Source organism: Eleutherodactylus coqui, chromosome 1, assembly GCF_035609145.1.
Source record: "Eleutherodactylus coqui strain aEleCoq1 chromosome 1, aEleCoq1.hap1, whole genome shotgun sequence".
NCBI lineage: Eukaryota > Metazoa > Chordata > Amphibia > Anura > Eleutherodactylidae > Eleutherodactylus > Eleutherodactylus coqui.
The window spans coordinates 70225465-70248914 of NC_089837.1; the positions used below are offsets into that span (position 1 = coordinate 70225465).

A 23450-nucleotide genomic window follows, 5' to 3' on the forward strand; every position below is an offset into this window, starting at 1 on the left:
ATGGCCATAATAATGCACTTTGTAATGTACATTGTGCATTAATTATGAGCCATACAGAAGTTATAAAAAGTTTTATACTTACCTGCTCCGTTGCTGGCGTCCTCGTCTCCATGGTGCCGACTAATTTTCGCCCTCCGATGGCCAAATTAGCCGCGCTTGCGCAGTCCGGGTCTTCTTCTTTTCTGAATGGGGCTCCGTGTAGCTCCGTGTAGCTCCGCCCCGTCACGTGCCGATTCCAGCCAATCAGGAGGCTGGAATCGGCAATGGACCGCACAGAAGCCCTGCGGTCCATGGAGACAGAGGATCCCGGCGGCCATCTTCAGCAGGTGAGTATGAAGACGCCGGACCGCCGGGATTCAGGTAAGCGCTGTGCGGGTTGTTTTTTTAACCCCTGCAGCGGGGTTGTCTCGCGCCGAACGGGGGGGGGGGGTTTAAAAAAAAAAAAAAAACCGTTTCGGCGCGGGACAACCCCTTTAAATGCAGTAAATTGGATTCTACCTCATTGCGGTGTTTTGCCTTCCTCTGGATCAACATTAGGGGTGGGGGGGGGTGTCGGTAATATGCTGGACTGGATGGACATATATCTTTTTTCAGCCTTATATACTATGTTACTATGTTATTTCTGATGTTAAATCTATATTGTTTTTTGATTTTTTTTTTTCTTGATTTAGTGCAAACAAAAACTCATCCCAGATCAGGACCAGTTGATGATAATTGCTCTGGAATCCATCTACACTTGTGAGCGCGATGACCAGCTTTCCTTCTGCTATGACATCCTGGAATGCTTACCACAGAGGGGCTATGGGTAAGGGAAATGTATCTTTGCACAATGAAGCTAGTCTTTTTGTATTTGGAAACCCTGTTCTATTCTATGGTATCTCTCGAATGGATATCAGCAAAGGGACTGGGTCTTGGGCTACTCACACCCATATTTCAGGTCAGCATCCCATAATGCATCCTTTACGTGTAGAGACATGGGATTAAAATGATTCAATGACACTCAACAACCATCTAAGGTCTCTTAACTTGTCAAACATGACACCACCACCACTTAATCGACTCAGCAGCCTTGTAATGACTGAAGGCCATTTTATACAAACTGATGATTGAGTACTAATGTTTGCATGAACAGTCTTGGGCTTGTCTGAGTATGCTGGCGATCAGTCGTCAAACGAGCAAATGGTTTAATCTTTTATGCAGGTACAAAAGTACTAACTCTTTGGTAGCACATCTGTATAAATGGGGGATGTACTGCCGATGAAGGCTATCTGCATGGGGATGAACAATCGTAGTAATGCCCATTCGTCACCATACTGGCTATCACTTACTTGTGTAACTAACTTATAAGGCCACTACGGCAAACACTTTCCATCCATGCATCCCTCACCGGATTGCATGCTGCAGTCACTTCCATGCACTGTAGCCTCTTGTCTGATACCTATAAGACACTATCTTGATGCTGAGATTGCTCCCTGCAAATTTGCTTTTTCGCTCACACTCGCGGATACGAACTGTGTATTCCACGAGCGACCAAAAATTGAGGCATGCTCTATCTTGCCGCGGTTTCCACGCAGACAGCCTTTATTGAAGTCAATGAAGGCCGTCAAACCCACAGCCCATACACAGCATTGTGTATGGACTGCGGGTACCCACGTCATCGCTTAGAGCTGCCATGGTCATGCAATACAGAAAATTCAGGTATGCAGTCTCACAGTTGGAATCCGCTGCGGGCCTCCCTCATGCGTAATCAGGTTCGCCCATATCACACCAGGCTTAAAAGGATGAGCTGTGATCTCCTTCATTATAACGATGTGACAGGAGCGATATGGTGCTTGTTACCACGGGCAGATTAAGACCACACTAAGGTTGTATTCAGTATCTTAGTGACAGATATTCCCCCTTTCTTCCTATGTTGACTCGTGAAAATATGACAAGTTTTGGGGTCCGCTTTGGCTCTTCAAAACTAGTGGCATAATACCCTTTAGTGCTTTTTAGAGATGAGCGAGCATACTCGATGAGGCAAACTACTCGAGCGAGTAATGCCTTAGTCGAGTACCTGCTCGCTCGTCTCTAAAGATTCGGCTGCTGGCGCGGGTGACAGGTGAGTTGCGGTGGTGAGCAGTGGGGAGCTGGGGGGGGAGAGAGTGAGAGAGAGATCTCCTCTCCGTTCCTCCCCACTCTCCCCCGCCAGCACCCGAATCTTTAGAGACGAGCGGGCAGGTACTCGAATAAGGCACTACTCGCTCGAGTAGTTTGCCTTAGCGAGTATGCTCGCTCATCTCTAGTGCTTTTACACCCGCTCAGTGCTGATCAGAGAAAGGGATTAAAGAGTGGTCTCTTTCTTGAGCATAAAGTCCATCTGGCTTCATGCTGTAAGGCACCCACCGATATCCTTCCCTGAGATATCTAGGTTGGCTTTCCAGTCTACAAGAGAAGCTGTCAGCAGGATGGGATCCCCACCAGTAAATGCAGAATTTATTGCATTTCACTTCCCACAAGTCGTTCTGTCTTATTTTTGTTTCTTTTTCTGTCCAGTTCATAAATCTTCTTCCTTCTCCCATCACAGTAAAGTATCTCGGGAATACGAGACAGCGCAAATCTCCCTAGACATAAGAGCGCATGGCGTGGAACAGAGACTTGCTTATTGTTTGTGTCACTCGGTAATGCCGTATTAATAACTGCAGGAAATTACAGCCAGCTATCTGATTTTCGGTGTCTCTTTCCCTCTTCTTCTTAGCGCGGAGACAGACATAACTAAATCTCTACACGACAAGGTGGATCAGCTCGAGCAAATCCTCAGGTAACGCACATTTCACCCGCTCCTTCCCTCCTGGATACTCTGCAGCCTTATACACAGAGACGGAAGGAAACGGATCGCATTTCTTTATAATCTATTTCAGAATGTAAAATAGTGGACATCATACGGTTTTTACATAAAATACAGAACTGCACAAAAGTTTTAGGCAGGTGAGGAACAAATGTTGTAAAGTAAGAATGTTGCAAAGTAAGCGTTGATAGTCTATTTGGCAAATAGTAAGATGTAAAGTGAATGAACAAAAGAGAAATGTAAGACCGAATGCCCACGGACGGATTATCGCTGCCGAATTCGCGGTCAGACATCCTGGGCAACTAACCACAGATCTTCTGCAGATGTACGCTTGCTCTTTCGTCTCGTCATGTTATCCCAGACAGACTGGATGATGATGAAATCAAGGGCTCTCAGCACTTCCAGGACTTCGTGTTCTTCTTTACACTGAAGATAGTTCTTAATGATTTGGAGTCAATCAAACACCTTCTAATTTTGAAAACATTCTTACTTTCAGAACATGTTTCCACACCTGCCTAAAACCTTTACACCGTACTGTATCTTATTGTTTGTGCCTCAGTATCTATAGAGAAGCACAGACAATGGTGTTCACAGCTCTGGGGCATCAGACTCTACTGGTGGCTTTCCACTTGACATTGGTCTCCTCTTCAGCTCCTAGACAATGCTTTCTGTCCTGCTTAACCCCTCCCAGCATTTGTCAGACCTGTACATGATGCGGTGTATACTGTTCTTGGCTTCATATACACAGTGAGGATTCACTAGATATAGCTTCTTTTTAGAGCTAGTGTTGAAATAGCCATATTTCTCCAGCCCATTTTTTACAAAGGGAAAGCCCTAGCTGCACAATGCCATGCTGGTGGTTTAGTGACGCTAAAGATGCTGCCAAGTTCCCTTTAAGATGGCTATACAGATTTAAGAGTTATTCCCAAAATTGAATTATTTCATCTATCCATAAAAATGACTTTTATCCATAGGATAGGAGAGACCCCCAATGATCCCGAGAAAGCAGGTTCTATGTAACCCCCTCCTTCACGTTGCTGCGGGTTCACAGCAAGAGATTGAATGGGGTGGTGGTCAAGTATGCATGGTGTTGCTCCATTCAGTCTCCACTCCACTGCAGGAGCTTCAATGACATAGGACCTGCGATCTCAGATCGGTCTCAGCACCTATTTTATGGGTAGGTGATAAGTCGATTTTGGGAATAAACCTTTAGGCCTCATGTCCACGGGAAAAAACAGGCCCGCTCCGGATTCTCCATGTAGAATCTGCAGCGGGTCCCTCCTGCCCCGCGGACATGAGCGCTGAAAATAGGAATAAATCAGAATTAACTTACCTCTCACATGCTCCGGATACTTCCTTCGCTGCGGCGTCATCTTCTCTCGTCGCGGCCGGATCTTCTTTCTTCGGCTCGGCGGATGTGCATGATGACGTCGGTGACGTGCCATTGAATTCCCAGGAAGCCTGCCAATCAGCTGTTTGCTGGACCAACGTAAGTGCAGCCAACACTGGAAGCAGATGGCACTGTCCGTATTGCAGCAGCGCTGGTTGGTACTGCAGGCGCACCTGACAATGGGAGCAGAGCCTGTAGTACCAACCTGGACTGATGCAATGTTAACAGCCCTATCTGCTTCCAGAGCTGTCTGCAATGACAGCAGGCCCGGCAAACAGTTGATCGGTGGGATTCCCGAGCGAGGTGGACCCCCACCAATCAAGTATTTGCCATCTTTCCTGTGGATGGGTCATCTATAGTAAAAGTCCTGTACATGCCATTCAACCGAAAGAAAAAGTGCTGCATGCAATGCTTTTTCTTCTGGTATTTTGTACTGGCTCTGCAACAGTACCTTCGAACGGAGGTTCCAACCCAACCTACCAGCTTCTTAAAGGACTGCCCATTCAAATAAATAGAAACATCTGGAAATATGATAAAACAAAACCTAAACCACTAGTCACATGTCCTCTGCCCTGGGGGTCCGCCACTCTCTCTACTGCGATCCACCCAGTTGCTTACATGCTGCTAGCATGCAGCCACTGTGGCAGTCACATGCCCATACTACTGGCATCATGGCTTTCTAATGGGGGCCATGATGCCAGCAGTCACCAGCAGTATTAACCGTCACTGCTGCATGCTGGTAAACCGGGACCGGTGGGGGACTGCAGGAGCAGTATATAGTTTTATTACATTTACATCTGTTTTCTTTTTACTGCATGACCCTTTTTAATGTCGTTGAAGAGTTTTAGACCCAGCTTTAAGGGAAGCAAGCTGTAAGAAGTTTTGTAATAACTTGGTTTTTTTCATAAAAGTCAAGCAAAGCCATAAATTATCAAGCAATGGGCATCACAACCCTGTTCATTATTGCCGCTGACTTGGTTTTTGCAAAAGAAATATCTTTGGATATGACTTGTTTTTTTTTTGATTTAGTGATAAACTCTCTCAGCCAAGAACCAAATCATAAATATGCTCTTTTCATAAAGTCGGTGGCGAGGCCCGAGGAAGCCTATGTCTGATGCTAATAGATGTCTGATAGGAGAGTAAACAGCACGGGGCCAGGAAATCCAGCACATCCTTCATGCCTCTTATTATATGACAATACGGGGGTGTTGTGTGCAGCAGACGCCGGCCTTGTTAGATACCAGAAAAACATTTTCTGGAACACTCATCTGTCAAATTGTAAAAAAGGTCTCCTCAATCATTTCTTAAATAGATTTCTTTTTTGGGAAAGCTGGGTAATAAACAATATAACTACTAGCTGCTGTTCCAGGTTTCCACCAGAGAGGCTGCTCAGCGTTTGATGCTCCTCTATGACAATCCTGTCTAGTTATTCAGTGATTCATTCTCATCTTCCTTTTTCCCCTCATGAATTTCAGATGTTTTCAGTAAATATTTGTTTTTCTGTCTGCCAAGGAAAGTTTTTGGTCTATTAGGATTTGAACCAAATCACAATCCCGTAGAACCCATCCGATGCGAACCTGCCTCCTAAACTGCCCAAGGCCACTAGATGGTTCTCCTCCATCTGGAAACGGTCAGACACAACACTTAAGGAGTAACCGCACTTATTGGAAACTTTTGACATGTTAGAGAGATATGTCAAAAGTTTTGATCGGCGGGGGTCCCGCTGCTGTGCCCCGTTTGTCTTCGCTGCTATAGAACTTTCTATAGACCTTTATGAAGTCCTCTTCAGCTGCTGGGAAGAGCCGAAGAGCAGCGAAGATAGCCAAAGGGGCACAGTGTTGATGTGAACGCTTCAGCCCCTCTCCTTCTACCGATCAGTGGGCGCCTCAGCAGTGGGTCCCCTACTCATCAATACTTTTGACATGTCTCTCTGAAATGTCAGAAGTTTCTGAAAAGCGCAGGTACTCTTTAATCTGATCTAATTTTGATCTTTTGTGCTGGATATTTTTTTTTTTCAGCCAGTCATTAATTGGAATTGTGATGTCTGTTGGATGTCATAATTAAGCATGCTAATTGTCATTCCTCCAGAGTGACATCTCTTCCCTTCCTCTCTACCCTTTCCTCCTCACTGCCTAACTTTTCCTTCCTCGCTTGCTAGTCTCTCCCCCCCCACCCCCTCTCTCTCCCCAATTTCTTTTCTCCGTGCCACTTGACCTGTGAGGCTGCTGCCAAGGCAAATAGGATCCTGGGGTGCGTCAAAAGAGGTCTAGGGGCGCATGATGAGAATATTGTTCTTCCTCTGTACAAGTCACTGGTCAGACCACCATTAGGGGACAGTTTGGGGCAGCAGTACTTAAGAAGGACATATCAGAGCTTGAGCGGGTACAAAGGCAGGCAACTAAATTAATTAACAAAATGGGTAGACTACAATACCCAGAGAGGTTATCAAAATTGGGGTTATTTAGTTTAGAATAAAGACGGCTGAGGGGCACCTAATAACTATGCATAAATATATCAGGGGACAATACAGAGATCTCCTGTATCATCTATTTATACCCAGGACTGTGACTGTAACAAGCGGGCGCACCTCTACGTCTAGAGGGAAGAAGGTTTCATCACCAACATAGAAGGGGTTTGTTTACTGTAAGAGCAGTGAGACAGTGGAACTCTCTGCCTGAGGACGTGGTGATGGCAAACTCGATAAAAAAATACAAGAGGAGCCTGGATGCCTTTCTTGAGCGTGATAACATTACACGTTATGGTCGCTAGCTTATTTTAGAAGGCTTGTTGATATAGGGAGCCATTCTTACTGCCATAATTTGAGTTCCTTGAGATGAGGAAAATTAGCTTCCACCTTTTTATGATCTTTTTTTTCCCCCTTCCTCTGGATCAACATTGACAGATAATAGACTAACCTTGGTGGAGGTGTGTCTTTTTTCAGTTTTACATACTATGTTACTATGTAACCTTTTCTTCTACTCCCTTTAATTCCTTTCTTTCATTCCTCATTCCCCTCCCCTTTTTCTGTCAAAATGCACATGCAATATTGCTAAGCGGACATGTTTCTGACAGCACCCCCCATCTAATACCTATGGCCATCTCCTCAGGCATAGGATTTTGAGGATTTTTAGGCTGTATCATATTCGTGAAGCCCCGGCATCAGTGCCATCATCAACCTTTTTTACTTTTATTGGTGCATTATTGAAGCATTATTCCTTCCACCCTCCATCTTTCTTCTTACCAGGGTCTATTAAAGGATGCCAGCCTTGACCAACCCCCTATGTACCCTATAATGAAGCCTACTTAGCATTATTGGGATCACATGAGATTAAGAAATTAAACTAAAGTGGTGGAAATAGCAGCTCAGCTTATCATAGGGCCTCACAATGATCTCCTCCTATATTTTACAATTTAGTTCATGGGATGAGATGAGCCGCGTTGTGTTTTCCTTCCTCCCGGTAGACAAGAGAAATGGTTCACGATCATTTCCTGTATAATCTGTTTTTGTTTATAACTTTATTTTGCTTGTCTTCTGGTTGTTTCCATATGGTTAGTGCAGGTGGTGGAAATTAAGTCCCTTTATTAAATGTACAACTTCATTATCTAGTTACAGCTGATAGATGGATTAGCTCAGTGGTTAAACGCACGCCTGAATAACAATGACACTCGGAGACTTGCTGGAGATTACGATCTGTATCCTATTGTCGGCTCCTCTTGACCTTGAAGGAGTTGCTTTGTGTTCAGTTGTCCCCGGTGACAAGATGACTTTGGGAGATCAGTTCCAAAGACAAGTTACAGCAACATTTAAGAATTGTAGTTATTTGTATTGCATATGCTGTAGTACTTCTTTCAGTTAGTGTTTTTTCCCCATCCCCCTTAGTTTTTGCTTTGCATTTGAACTCTGTATATCAAATTTAATGGGGTATTCCGGGCATTTACTATCCTCAGGATAGGCTATCAATAGTTGATCGTCGTAGGTCCGTTAGTGGAGCCAGGTGTCTGCATTGCTGTTGAGGGTCGGAAGTGTAATAGACGACTTCACTCCCATTGAAATCAATGCTAGCAATACCTTCTACTACACTTCGAGCTCTGACCATAATCAGCAGCCGGAAGTGTAATAAAAGGCATTGTTCCCAATAATTTCAGTGGGAGTAGGGCAGTCTATTACACTTCTTGCTCTGACACTGATGCTGACGGTCGGCCCCACCGACGGACCGCCGCTGATCAATATTAAATGCCTGGAATATGCATTAAATTTTCAGCAATTGCTTCATAGACTGCAAAAAAAAACATAGCTGACGTTTTATCTTCATGAAAATGGTGAAGATTAGTGTATATTGTGCAAAGAAATAGTTAATGTCACAGTGAAAGGGATAGGAGTCTAATTGGTAAGACATTATAGATCTAGTAGATAGTTGGTCTTTCATGCGTATGGCTCTCCATTGGGTATATAGGAGGTATCTAAACAGTTGAGCATGCCTGCTCCTAAATATGGCTGCCTTGGCTTGCTCATTAGGAATCCGGGGACGCTTACTGTCCATATATGGGGCTATCATAAATGTCCCACAGATGTCTGAATTGGAATGACCTTTTAATATGGCTTGTAGACATAAGATATACGTTGTTTGCCCAACTTTTCGCAATGATACGTACATTCAGATTGAGGGGCATTTTTCCAATCTACGATCCTTCTAGAATTTGTCTAGAATAATGCATGTTATGATCTCTTCCTGACACTAATACCTTCATGATATATCGGTATTTAGCATAAAACACACGTATATCTTACAAAACACATACAAAATCACATGCATTTGTGGTTTTCATGTTTCGATGCCGGACACGGTCCGTTAGCAGTCATTACATCATGTTTGTCTCAACAGTGTTTCAGAGATCCTGGAGAAGCATGGCCTACAGAAACCCATTTCGTTTGTGAAGGAAACACAGACAAGTTTAGAAGAAGCTCGCAAGCTGATTGTACGACTTACTCGGCACACTGGTCGCAAGTAAGGATCTTTATGCTTCGCTTGGTTTCATTTAATTGCAAAATAACTTTTGCTCTGAGCATAATTGACATTGGCAAAATTGACAACTGGGTGTTACTATTGCTTTTGGTAATGGAGGATGACAGTGGCCTGGTAAGTGGAATGGTGACACTTATTTAATTTATTCATGCATCTCCAGGAGGAATACCAGAGGATCTGCCAAATGCAGAGTCCTAAGAAGAGATGATCTAAGTATCTGCAGTACTGAAATATACATACTCCGAGAGCTGACCTGTTGTTTGTTTTTTTTTAAAGACACTTCTCATTTGGAGGTGAACAAGAAGGGATACTATGTGCTATAATTCTTGTTTTCTTTGTTATTTAAAGGAGTTGTCCAGAGTTAGAAAAACATGGCTGCTTTCTTCCAAACAAAGCACCCACCCTAGTCCGTAGGGTTGTGTGTGGTATTGCAGCTGAGCTGAATGGGAGCTGAGCTACAATACCAGATACAACCATGGACAAGGGTGGCACTGTCTTTGGAAGAAATGCAGCCATGTTTTTCTAACCCTGGACAACCCCTTTAAAGGGGTCCTCTAAGCATTAATTCCCTTGTAGTATTGATGACCTATCCCAAGAATAGAAAATAGATAAAGTAGTGGCAGCATCAATGGTGAATTAAAAAAAAGAACTTTCATTCATTTCATCTCTAAAAGAAGCGACGTTTTCGGCCAAAAATGGCCTTTTTCAAGCATATGGACATCCCCAAACAGACATCATAAATAGTAACCTGTAAGTAGTGACACACCAATCACCACATAGTACCGGCTGCACCTTATTTACAGACCAATAACCTTCACCTGTGTTTGTAGAATCAAAATATGTTAGAAACCATCTGTAGCCAATTATGTAGAATGAATAACGTTCATTCAAATGACATGTTTCTACCTTCCATTGTTGGGCCGCCATCCGATAGCGTCCTGGTAGGAGTAGAGCACATGCACAGGATTCCTCAAGCTCCGCGGTGTCAGTACAGCGAATCCCAAGGATCGGCTACTGCGCATGTGCGAATCCAGGGTATCGCACGGCCATGGCAGAATGGTTACTACAGTAACACTAACAGATACCCCGGCATGATTCAAACAAAAGCCGGCGTGTGTTTTAGATCGGCGCCGGGACACACCAGATCAAGCTCTATGGTAACGTCAATAGCGCTACCGTCAGTGGTAATATACTCCACCTATCCGATGCGTAAATATTCACGGAGAGGCTAACTAAAGCGCACTATGATATAACTAAGTATAGAATCAGGGAGCAGATGGTTGTCACCACCATTATGAAGGAGTAGATAAAGCTGAAACTAGTGTAGGAGGTGCAGATGTCCCCCCAAAAATATCATATATTAACCCAAATGGTAACCAACCACAAGTACATACAGGATAGGTCATCAACAGTTGATCGGCAGGCGGTATATGACTTGGGTTTCTTGCCAATCGTCTGATTTCAGCCTCCACACTTGATGCAGCGGGGCTGGAAGAGCAATAGAAGGTATAACACCCGTTGATTTTCATTGAGAGCGAAGCCTTCTAATGGACTTCCTGCTGATGGGTCATCAATACCGCAAGGGAATACATGCCCAGAATTCCACTTTTTACATGTTGTCCATGGGACCAGAAGAACATTTCTCACCATTCTGCTGTGAATGCGCTGATTTCCACGCCCTGTTAGTGACTACTGTCAGGATATCTTCCCCTATAATTAGGGCTCCTATGGAGGCTCCGGTTACCGTAGAAATGTGTGAAATAATAAAAGAAACAACAAAAAACAGAGGTCTTGGGCGACGTCATGAGGGACATGACAAATAAAATAGTTGAAGAAGTAATAAATAACAAAAAAAAATAAAATAAAATAAAATAAAATAAAAAAAAATAAATATATATATATATATATATATATATATATATATATATATATATATAAAACTCCAACCAAAACCCTCGCCTTGTGTACCCTGTAATCCGAGACCGAACAAATTTTATATATATATATATATATATATATATATATATATATATATATATATATATATATATATATATATATATATATATATATATATATATACACACATTTTGAAAATAAACTCTAAATAAAAAAAAAAAATACCGGTAGATATATACATTTTACATTTTTGCCCCTAATACAACTAAAAAACAAAAAAACTATGCAAAAAATAGTTCCATAAGTCACAGATAAAAAAAAAAAAGAAAAATACAGCAAAAAAAAAAAAAGCGGTCTGTAAAACCACCAGATGGGTAAACTCCCTAAAACATGTCTGGTCCTTGAGAACTAAAGCACCCTGGTTCTTAAGGGGTTAATGTCGTTCTTGCCAGTAAAAATACTACAACCTTGACTGAAAATCGGATGGATTATAAGTCAATGAGATCTTTTGGAAACTGGACCCGACGGAGCAGTCATGGTGCAGTGTGAACAGAACCGTAGCTGGCAGGACTGCAGCAGCGAGCCGATGGCGATGGATACAACTCTTTCTGTTTGGGTTTTTCCCGGCCGTCCCGCACTTCTACCGTTGTCCTGCCAGAGATGGTGCAGCGGCGGTAATATGTTGTTGGTGTGATGGGAGTTATACTGTATTCTAGAGCTGCTCTATCCTGACCGACCCTTCATCTTCTGCGTCTGGCACACTAGTTCTTTGTGTTAGTTTTTTGCCATTTCATGTTAATCTTGCCAGCTGGCACCTTTTGTCTGGCACACTTATACACGGCGCCTGTTGAAATGAAGCCGTTTTATTTACACCCATTGCTGAACACTCGGCTCATAAACCATTAACAACAGGGAGTGGGAAACAGAAGAACTACTGAACCCTGAAAGGATCAAATCCACCAAACACTGTTTTCCCAAATCATAGACTGCAAGTGAAAATGGAATTTATTTGTGCGGTTTATCGCCAGTCCGTCAGTGCCAGCCTTTTCAGGGTAACCTAAATGGCGTCCATTAAAATGCATCTCCTCTTGCTTCACAATATCTCCATTTCAGTAGGAAGAAAGCACACGACGTGCAATCTTGTTTATTTCTGCACCTTTGCCTTGCATGTTGTAATGGCAGTGCTGCTTGATTTCATGAGCAATGTACTTTTGGATTTACAAACAAGTCTGTGCGGCACGGGGAGATGAGCGCACATACTCGCTAAGGACAGTTACTCGAGCAAGTATTGTCCTTAGCGAGTACCTGCCTGCTCGGAAGAAAAGATTAGGGTGCCGGCGCGGGTGAGAGGTGAGTTGCGGGAGTGAGTGGGGGGGGAGCGGGAGGGAGAGAGAGATCTCTCCCCCCCCGTTCCTCCCCGCTCTCCCCCCGCCGGCACCCGAATCTTTTCTTCCGAGTGGGCAGGTACTTGCTAAGGACAATGCTCGCTCGAGTAATTGTCCTTAGTGAGTATGCTCGCTCATCTCTAGTGCTGAGCCACAACGTCAAACATTGTTCTGTTGCTGGAAGAAAGCGGCTGGGTTTTTCTAACCTCCTTCTACTCCTTTTAAGTGTTGTTTCCTTAATGCACACAGACCTATTGTACACAGATGCTTTAAATACTGTCTATAGAGACATCGGCCCTTTCACAATTGGAACTTCCTTTTATGGAAATTAGACCGATTAGCCCGGAGTGCGGTATAAAAGTGATCCAAGTTTTTGGGCCCTTTAACACGGTCGAGAATCTGAATGATTGTCATTCGGTTTAAATGTATGCCCCAACTAAATGACCAACGATTATTCGAAAAAAAAAAAAAGAAAAAAAAAGTTTGTTTCATTTACGCATACATAAAAATTGAACCATGATCCGCCCGTGTAAACAGGCAGTCGTTCATCTATGAACAACTGCCTGTTTACTGTGAATGGAGGCGGGTTGGCCAAAACGATCCGCTGCCCATTCCACCTCCTTTCACTGAGTGTTGATTGTTCCTGCGTAAATGCACAGGAATTACCAGCTGCCGGGTAGCTGCGCTCAACAGGTCATCCCGTGTAAAGGGTCCTGCGGTGTGAATCTGTATTAGAGTAGGAAAATCCAGAAATCTGAGTGACTTCCAATGAGGCCTGGTCGTCGGTGCTAGACTAGCCGGGGCCAGGAAGTCATACACTGCCAACCGTGTGGGGCTTTGAGTATACTGAGAATCATGTGATCGAGAAGGAAAAAAAAATCTCACAAAAGGGTATCCTGTAGGTATGAACAACTTGCCGGGAACAGGGGTCAGCAGAGGGTGTCAAGAATTATTCTGAGATGGTGCACAGTCAAGCAAACTGCAGCCAGAGACAATGCTGGTGCTCCAACTTATGTGTTAGAACGCACAACTAGTCTATGTGCTAGAACAGCAGGCCGCCAGTTCCAGCACCATTCCTGTATAAGAGAAACAGAAAGGTCAGACTTCAGTGAGCAGAAGAGATCAGAAATTGGATCACTGAGCAATAGAAAAACACCTCCTGTCAGATGAATCCAGATTTCTGTTGCCGCGTGCTGATGGGAGGTCAGCATTTGGCACAAGCAGCATGAATGGATGACCCCTTCCTGTCAGCTGGTCAGAACATGTCAGAACCTCCATCTGATTTCTGACAACTACAAAAAGCTGCCTGTCCACAAGGGCCGATATTCCTGCAGAATTGCTGCGGTTCTGAAGGTCAAAGGAAGTCCAACACACTGCTAGATGGGGGTTTCTATTAAAGTGACTGTTGAGTATATGTCCTATCTCTCTCTCCATCTGGCACTCCTATTTCTCCACATATCACACAATTTCATTTCTTCCCTTTTTTTGGAGAGAACAATGCTGAGCTGGCATTGTGTAGACCTTTTAGTGTCTATAGACTGCTTATGCCATATGTAACTACAGGATAGGCCATGGAAAGGTTCCTGACACCACACTCTTATGGAAGCTGTCTAAAAGAAAATCATTTCGCGGTTCACCCTTCTCTATTGTCCGCACGGATGCCCATCTTTTTGTTACTCACTGACTTCAATACTTCGGTCTTTGTATTCATCGACAATGCATTCAGATAAATATGACGCAACTTAACTCGTACACCATACCATCATGTAGAGCAGGGGTCCCCAACTCCAGTCCTCAGGGACCACCAACAGGTCATGTTTTCAGGATATCCTATGGTAAGAACACCTGTGGCAATGTCTGAGGCACCGACAATAATTACATCACCTGTGCAACACTGAGGAAATCCTGAAAACATGACCTGTTGGGGGTCCCTGAGGACTGGAGTTGGGGAACACTGATGTAGAGCATCCATTGTTATTTCAGTATAGGACACTGGTACTTGGATATAGCGCTGAACACTGGCGTAACTATAGGGATGCAGGTAATGCGGTTGCACCTGGGCCCAGGAGCCTCAGGGGGCCCATAAGGCCCCTCTTTTCCATATAGGGAGCCCAGTACTATGAATAAAGCATTATAGTTGGGGACCCTGTTACAGATTTTGCATTGGGGCCCAGGAGCTTCAAGTTACAGCTCTGCATTAATGGTTTAAGAGAAGTTGGGGGGTGGGGGAGACACTTAGCTAAACTTTTGCACCCAGGCCCATGAGCCTTCAGCTACACCCCTGGCTGAATCCGTTTTTGACTATACCCTGTATATGGAAACCATTTTCTGACTAATTTCTATCTTTCCATTCATCCATCTTTCCCCCAAGGAAAACTTCATCTGTTCAGTTGTTCATATCAGCTTTCAAAAAATCTAAAACGTGTATTATGGGCATCATTACCAATCAATAACGTCTAAACAGAACATTTCTTAGAAGTAAGAACACGGATTCTTAACTTTTGAAAGAATCCCTTCCTCGGATTGCTTCAAAGTATTTTACATTTGAAGGCCAAATAACCTGCTGACCTAAGTACAATCCCTATGTGATAAAGCCCAGGTCAAAGTCAAAACTCCTGGTCCAGTTATTGCTGATATCAGTGATATAATGGCTGGACAGGAGCAGGTAATTACTGCACCCAATCAATAGTCTAATCTACAAGAATGATATCCCCTAAGCTGAAAGCAAATCTTGACAGTTGGAGAAAGACTAATGGCATTGTGTGCTTGTAATCACAAAGCAAGATAAATTGTGAAGCTGATTGTAAGAGTTGAATAAGTCAAAAATAAGGCGGCACTTTGTTCAAGGGGGTCTGTCACATTGGAATAGTCCCTACTGACAAAGGAAAATACTAGAAGGGCAAAAAATAGGCATTCTCTCCTATTCATGTGGCTTCCCATCCAGTGCTGGATTCCTGGTGCTCAACACTGGCAACCCAGTAGAACTGGCGGGTGGTCATGTGTGGTTCATTGTGCACGCAACTGCTCATCCAATCTCGGGCTTCAATGGCCATGGAGGAATCACCACTAAAGTCTATGACTGCTCAGCGGTCATGTGCACAGCATGTGATCGCCAACCTGGATCGTTCGGATTCCGAGCACAATGCAAATGGAATACACTAGCGCCACTGATTTCTTAGTTTTTAAGATTTGTGCTTTCAATTGGTTAATGAGAAACTTCATTAATCGTGACCAGGACACGTTCTACTCCTCTGGAAGTAAGCAATGTGTGACGCTACCGGCTGAACATTAGATAGCAGAACTAGACTTCACCTAGCAGTCGACTTTCTGGGTTAATAATACTGCCTTTCAGTACTGACACCTTCCTAAGACTTAAACCAGATTGTGTTATAACTGGACAGTCACAAGATCAAATCTATATTGAGTTGTCCTTCAATAGAGATCTTCAACTATAGTCTGGACAGACATCTGTCTGGGGTTATTTAGTGGATCCTACATTGAGCAGCGGGTTGGACCCGATGACCCTGGAGGTCCCTTCTAACTTTGTGATTCTACGAAATAGGAAGCACAAATGCAAGACTAGGAGCACACCAGTAGATGACAGAAACAGAATAGGGGTGGTCCTTTGATGATGGTGATGATGATGGTGGTGGTGATGATGGTGGTGATGGTGGTGGTGATGATGGTGGTGGTGGCGGTGGCGGTGGCGGCAGCTATAGAAAAAAAAATCTGGCAAAACTTAAACCTAATGCTAGCTCCCCCTAAGTCTTCTTATGAACAATCAAGTCAAAGAAAGCTGAGCAGAACTGTGGAACAAGATAAGGCAGATACAAACTGGGAAGGAGCACACAAAAATGACAAGGCAGGCAACAAGGGCTAGACCACACTAACAATAACAAGGCAATAGAAGTGTACAAGGAATATTGGATTTAAGCGCACATTGCTACTCTATAACCAGCAACACACCATGGAATGAGGAATATTTAAGGCAAGGCAAATCTACCTGGAACATTTTCCCAAAGGAGGCTGGGTGGAGGACTATGGTCAGCTGATTCCCTCTAATGAATCAGGGGACTTGCTATGCAACTGTCTTACAGCTAACAACAAACTAGAAGGCATAAAATGATGGAGCATCCTGGAAACTCGAAAATTTAATAGGATGATGCTCCCTGTTCTGTACAGCAGCCTCTCATAGATCATAGGCATAATAGAAAGGAAGGGACTCATTGACGACTTTGGGATAGTGTTATGAACATTCTCAATGATCTGTGCAAAGGTCCACGCGCAGAGAGGGGAGGAAGTGACCTATGACCATAACCTATTGATAATGATGGATCCTGTATTATCTATGTATCTGTTTTAAGGCCCATTTAGACACAATGATTCTCACTCAAAAATCGCTCAAAGCCGTCTTTTGAGCGAAGATCGTTGTGTGTAACTGCACTGACACTGACAAAACTGGGCAGTTTTCATTAACGAGTCGCTGATCATTCTCTTTCAGCGTGCTGAAAGACAACGATCAGCCTCATCAGGAATTTACAGCAGGATATAGCTGATGCTATCATTTCAGCTGTATCCCGCTCCCTGAACACAGGCAGGGTATGAAGAACACAGTGGTCCAGCTGTGTTCTGCATCCCCCGCTCAGAGCGCACAGCTGTATAACAGCTGAGTGCTCCGAGCAGAGAACAGCTGGATGCAGAAGACAAGTGGCTTCGCTTGTCTTCTGCATACCCCGCTCGGAGTGCAAGGTGATCACTCAACTTTTGAGCGATCACCTTGCCCTGTAAATGCACACAACGATAATCGCTCAAAAGACATCTTAGTATCTAAACCAGGCTCTAGAAACGAGAATCACTCAAAATGAGTTCAAAAGAATCTTTTGAGCGATTCTTATTCTGTCTAAACACAGGGACATCGTGCAGTTTTCATGCACGAGTCGTTGATTGCTGAATTCTTGCTTGCTATAATTGAGCAATCAGCAGGCTGCACTGATAAGATTCTCTGTGCCTGTGTCCTGCTGTGAATTCACAGCGGGGCGCGGGCTGTAAACGCAGAGAACACTACAGCTGTTTACTCATACAGAACAGCTGTAGTGTTCGACGAGAGATGGCGGCGGTGTTCCGCTGCGTCTTCATAGCTGTATAGTAGCTAATTAGCTACTATAAAGTATGCAAAGATGATCGCTCAAAACTGTCACTCAAACTTAAGTGACTTTTGATCGATCATCTGTCCGTGTAAATGGGGTATTACCTTTCGTTCTACTCCTACCTGATGATGCTGAAATAAATGCTGACAGAAAGTAACATAGTATTACTAGGCTTAGTGGTCAGTGTGAAAACTGCAAGCTTTTAGGATTTTTTTCTTTTTTTTTTTCTTTTCTTTTTAAATGTACATTGTGACATGAAAAATAAAAAATAAAATAAAATCCCATAAAAACATGATTCCCTTTACATGTGGTTTTGGTGGTTTTGGACTCAGACTGTAGCCTTGTGCCTGCCGTATGATGGTCCTGCATGTGTTGTTTCCATCTTAAATCAAGATAAACATTCTACAGATCCTGTTTGAGCCGGAGGGCTGCCGATGACCTCAATTAAATGTGGATGGGCATATATGGGACTCATCGCTTCAATGAGTTTTGAAGACTACGGAGCAGGTCACAGATAGACACACTTCTCTGTTCTGCTCACTGTGACAGCACGCGGGACGCCACGCTGAGGAGCGCTGATTATGTGCGCTGATCCTAAACTCATTGAGGTCATATGAAGGATGTTCATGAAACGGCAGAACCTGACTCGAAGATGTGGTCGGAATTAAAGAATCGGTGATCACATCTGTAATGTGTTTTCCGTGTTTTACTCACACTGATGGTTGGCGACTGAGCATTCATATTACAGTGCTAAATATGGTGTGACATGCTGTCATTGAAGGGCGCCATAAATGGAACCCTGTGTGGCTAGTGTAACATTCAGGTAGACTAAAAGGAAAGTTTTACAGTTTCCCCCCCCCCACTGCTATATATACAGTATGCATGTGTGTATATGTTTCACCACAAAATAGGTGAAAAACTAAACAACTTTAAAAAAAAAACTATGGGGCCGAATATAACCTTCCCCAACATCGTTGGCTGGTGTTCCACCTCAGTAGGGTTCCGCAGAGATTCACCTACCCCGGTTCCCTGAAAATAAGACACCCCCAACAATTTTCAGAGTTTTTCCGGATGCTTAAAATATACGCCCTACTCTAAAAATAAGTCCAATTACAGTTAATAAAAACAGCCAACTTGCATAGTGTCCATGCAGCTATACATGTAAAAAAGTGAAATGTTTTGGAGCAAAAATTAATATAAGGCCCTGTCTTATTTTCAGGGGAAAAGGGGTAGTAACAGAAGCTCACACTAGTAACGCCCCACCAGCAGAAGTAGATCGCTGCCTCCTATTCCTCATATATATGTATATATATAATAGTTGATTCTTTTTGATCATTTTAGAACTCGTTCTTATCACTGTTTTTGATTGCCGTTTTGCATTTCCGTCTGAGGAGCTGCAAAACGGAGGGAAAAGGTTCTGATTTAAATTGTATTAATTGCAATGGGACTTTCTGAGCTTCGGTTATTCAGTTCAATTCTGTTCCATTTGATTATTGTTCTGCACTAGAATTTCAGTTTAGAAAATGGAAATCAAATACTTTCGCCTTTTCTGAGCTTTTAGTCAATGGATGACAAACTGAGCAGAGAGGCTTCCGTTTAGTTCAGTCTTCATGTCAATAGAACAGATCCATTCTTAAATGAGCGTGCGCAGAAGGTTAGAAAGACTAAAGAATTAAGAAAGGATCCCTTAAAAGCAGAAGTAAATTGAATCAAATGGAAACAAACTGATGGAAACTGTCTTTTTTTTTTTTTTTTGGTTTCTTTTTTTACTTATTTGTCTACGGGATCTATAAAAAACAAACAAAAAAGCCCCTTGATCTGTTTAAGCCCTTAACGCCACAGGACGTACACTTAGGGGATAGCGTTAGATAAGAAGAGATCCCGTGCTATTCGGCAGCGGGAGCCGGCTGTTACGATAATCGGCCTCCTGCTGCAACAGCAAGCGGGGATGCATCTGGACAGAGACCTCCGTTGTTATCCCCTTACACGCAGCGATCTATGTAGATCGCGGCATGTAAAGGGTTAACATAGGGAGCACGCTCCCTCTGTGACATCATCAGACTCTCGGGATGAAATCGCGGAGGGCCAACCAGTTACAGGCATCCTCTTTTGCCATTACCTATGATCGATAATACAAGCAATAAGGCATTGCAGGACAGAGGTCCTGCAATGCTTTATCATAGCGATCAAAGCAGCTGTGGTACAAATCCCCAAGAGGGATATGAAAAGTAGAAAAAGAAGTTTTAGTAGTATAAAAAAAAAAGAAAATGTAAAAAAAAAGAAAAGTTAAAAACACCTTTTTTGTGTTCTTTTCCCACTATTAGTATAATAAACAAATACATTAAAAAAAACCACATACTTGGTATCATCGTATCCGTAAAGACTCGTACAAGAAATTGAACACACTTTTTGTCCTGCATGGCAAAAAAACTAAAAAGCTGAGACAAAATGCGCCCTTAAGGGGTCAGCAAAGAAATTAGATTGCTGATGTGAACGAGGCTTCACCCATACTTGTTGCTAATTTTGTTCTTCTCTTCCGGATGTTTAGGCAGCCTGCGGTCAGTGAGAGCCACTGGAAGGGTCTGCTGCAGGATATCCTGGACATGCAGCAGAATGTGTACGTGTGTCTGACCACAGACGTCTGCTACCAGGTAGGACCGGTCCGTTATCAGCTACAGTTTCGAACAGAGTTAAACTTGCCTTGTACAATGTGTGGGGATTGCATCCACAGCAGACATTAGCGGCTCTGCCGCACAGCTAGTTATACCGCGGTTTTAGGGGCAGAATCTGCACAGAGCATGCAATAAGGGTAAGCTCGTAATTCTGCAGCAGATTTGCTCCTCTGTGCCGTGGATCTGTAGGCAGACTTAGCCCTTGTCCATGTAGTCTTAGTCCTCTTGCGTTATGCAAGTGCACAAGCAGTCCCGCGGGTGTATTCTGCTACATCGCACAGCAGGGGAATGGCAGGAAAGGTAAGTAGAAGACTCGCCTCTGCAGACTCCTATGAGCCTATAAGTTTAGCTCATGGAGCTCAAAGGAACTGCCAGACTCCCTTTAACCCCTTAGTGACGCGCGGACCCTTTTTTCCCATTTTCGTTCCCCCCCCCCCCCCTCTTTAAAAAAAATCGTAACTTCTTTATTTATTCATCGACATGAGGGCTTGTGTTTTACGGGACAAGTTGTGTTTTCCAATGCTGCTATTTAATGTACCGCATAGTGTACTGAAATGAATGCTGTAAAGTTATGCTGTAATGCTGAAAATTCTAAGTGGATTAAAAAACAAAACAACATTCCGCCATCTTTCGGCACATCTTGTTTCTACGGCGCACAAACTGCAACAAAATGACAACAGGATAACTTTATTCTGTGGGTCAGTACAATTACGAAGATACCAAACTTATATAGTTTTTTTTGTTTTTTTTTCATTGTACTACTTTTATTTTTTTTTCAAAGACCTTTTTTTTATTATTATTTTCTCCCGCCATCATCTGCACGCAATACCTTTTTTATTTTTACACTGATATGGTTGTGCGAGGGCTCATTTTTTGCAGGATGTCCTGTAGTTTGTGTTGGTACTTTGGAAAATGTACAACTTTTTGATCACTTTTTATTGCATTCTTTCTTGGAGACAGGGTGGCCAAAGAAGCGCATTTCTGGCATTCTTTATTTTATTTCACTTTTTTTGACGATGTTCATCGTATGCGGTAAATAACGTGTTACTTTGATAGATCAAACTTTTGCGGACGCAGCGATACCAAATATGTATTTTTGTTTTATAATTTACATTTTTTAAATTGTAAATATGGCAGAAGGGTCTGTTTAACTTTTTTATTACTTTTTTAAAACTGTTTTTGTTCTCATTTTTCCTTTTATTTTTTAGTCCCCGTAGGGGAAAACAACTTGCGATGCTTTGATCGCTCCTGCAGTATGATGTAATACCACAGCATTACATCATACCGCGATCGGGCAGGCAGTCTATCAGTCCACCCCAGGGCGACGGCTGAATAGGCATTCTGTCAAGACAGCTCTGTGACCCTTCAGAAGGCCCCCAGCTACCATGACACGCACATGGCTCTTTGCAATCTCTTCACAGGGCAGAACAAATGGGCTCTATGCAGATAACAGACCACCTGCTGTTCTCTGCATACAGTGCAGGCAGGCTCATTTACATGCAAAGAAAGCTAATAAGCTGCTAATGGGCATTAGTGCCCATTAGCAAATGATCGCTCAAACTGTCATTCTCCCTATCTTTTGAACGAACTTTGAGTAAACATCTTTGCGTGTAAATGGGGCTTAAGTTGTAATTCCATAATTAGGATCATATAAAAAGCAGAGTAGGAGCAGAAAAGTACTTTTTTGAGAGTTTCCAACCATGGGTCCATCTTGCACAATTGGAAAATGTATCTTGTGTGAAGACGATCTGGTCTCCAGAATTATGTCCAGAGTAGGTTATTGTCTCTGACGTCCCCCTTCCGATCCCACGATGGTGACATTTTTAGACTGTGTCTCATGAGTTTAGGAGGCACTGATTAGCTGAGGAGCTCCTCGACTCCTCTCCTACCTGGTGGCATCAGCCAGACGTGTTGGAAGTCATTATGTAAAGTAGATTGCTCATGTCTGGAAAATGAATAACTTGAAGGTAACGTCCTTCCAGACATATGAATCTAGAGTCGTTTCTAAGCCCACTACTTAAGCTGTAGGACATAATTGGTGAGCGGTCAACCTTTAATGAGCTGCACTAATTGACAAGTTGAGCTTGAAGTGTGAATCCGCTTTTCTGTGCCAATTCCAGTGTCAACGGTGGAAGGCATTTTTTTTTTGTCTACGTGGCACTGTGTGGTTTCCCCTGATCTCATATTTTTGGTACAAGTTGTCCCTGAGTGGTGATGACTTCTCCGGGCTGCCATCTGCGAGCTTCCCTTAATAAAATGCATGTCACTAGTTTTAGCCTTAGGCGCTCAGAATATTCTGTCACTTAATGGAGACAGCGCACACGGTTTACAACCTATTAGATGAAATTAAGAACTGCATTGGAGACGTCGGCACTTCTTACAAGCCGGCATCCTGTTGTATAATTTGGTTTAGAAATGTCTGTGTCGTACAATTGATATGGTTCGTTTTTGATTCTTGTAAATGGTTAGAGCCGAGTGTGTTCCTTAGGCTCCGCAGCCACTTATGTGGTATTAAAGTAATGCCATTAATTATGCGCATAAACTTCAAATACTTTATGGATTGTATTGTACAGTATGCGATTTCCACCATTTAAATAGTTAGACATTAGAGATGAGCGAGCGTACTCGGTTCGGGTGTTTTTGCACTCAAGCACCGCTTTTTCCGAGTAACTGACTACTCGGACAAAAAGATTCGGGGGGCGCCGGGGGTGCGTGGGGGGGGGGGGGGGTTGCACAGGGGAGTGTGGGGGGGGGGGGGGAGAGAGCTCCCCCCCCTGTTCCCCACTGCTACCCCCCCGCTGCACCATGCTGCCCCCCGAATCTTTTCGTCCGAGTAGTCAGTTACTCGGAAAAAGCGGTGCTCGAGTCCAAAAACACCCGAACCGAGTACGCTCGCTAATCTCTATTAGACATCATCAAAACCTGTAAAAAGACAAAAATGTAGAAAGAAAGTACCATGTGCCTAGAAAAATAATCAGCATGACAATTGGTGTACAGTAAGTGAATAAATTAGCTTGGTCTTATGATATTTTGCGATCACCAATTTATTTGGTATTGGTTTAAAATGTACCTGAGTGTTCAACTAGTTTTCTGTAATATAACCACT

General features: G+C 43.3%; 1 protein-coding gene across 1 annotated transcript in view; it reads left to right on the top strand.

Moving 5' to 3' along the window:
- Nucleotides 1-23450, top strand: part of NBAS (NBAS subunit of NRZ tethering complex) — a 616392-nt gene that overhangs the window by 200962 nt on the left and 391980 nt on the right. The window contains exons 26-29 of the mRNA XM_066597064.1: nucleotides 672-805; nucleotides 2738-2800; nucleotides 9101-9223; nucleotides 20221-20323. Of these exons, the coding sequence (XP_066453161.1) occupies nucleotides 672-805; nucleotides 2738-2800; nucleotides 9101-9223; nucleotides 20221-20323 (423 nt within the window). The remainder of the gene's footprint in view (nucleotides 1-671; nucleotides 806-2737; nucleotides 2801-9100; nucleotides 9224-20220; nucleotides 20324-23450) is intronic.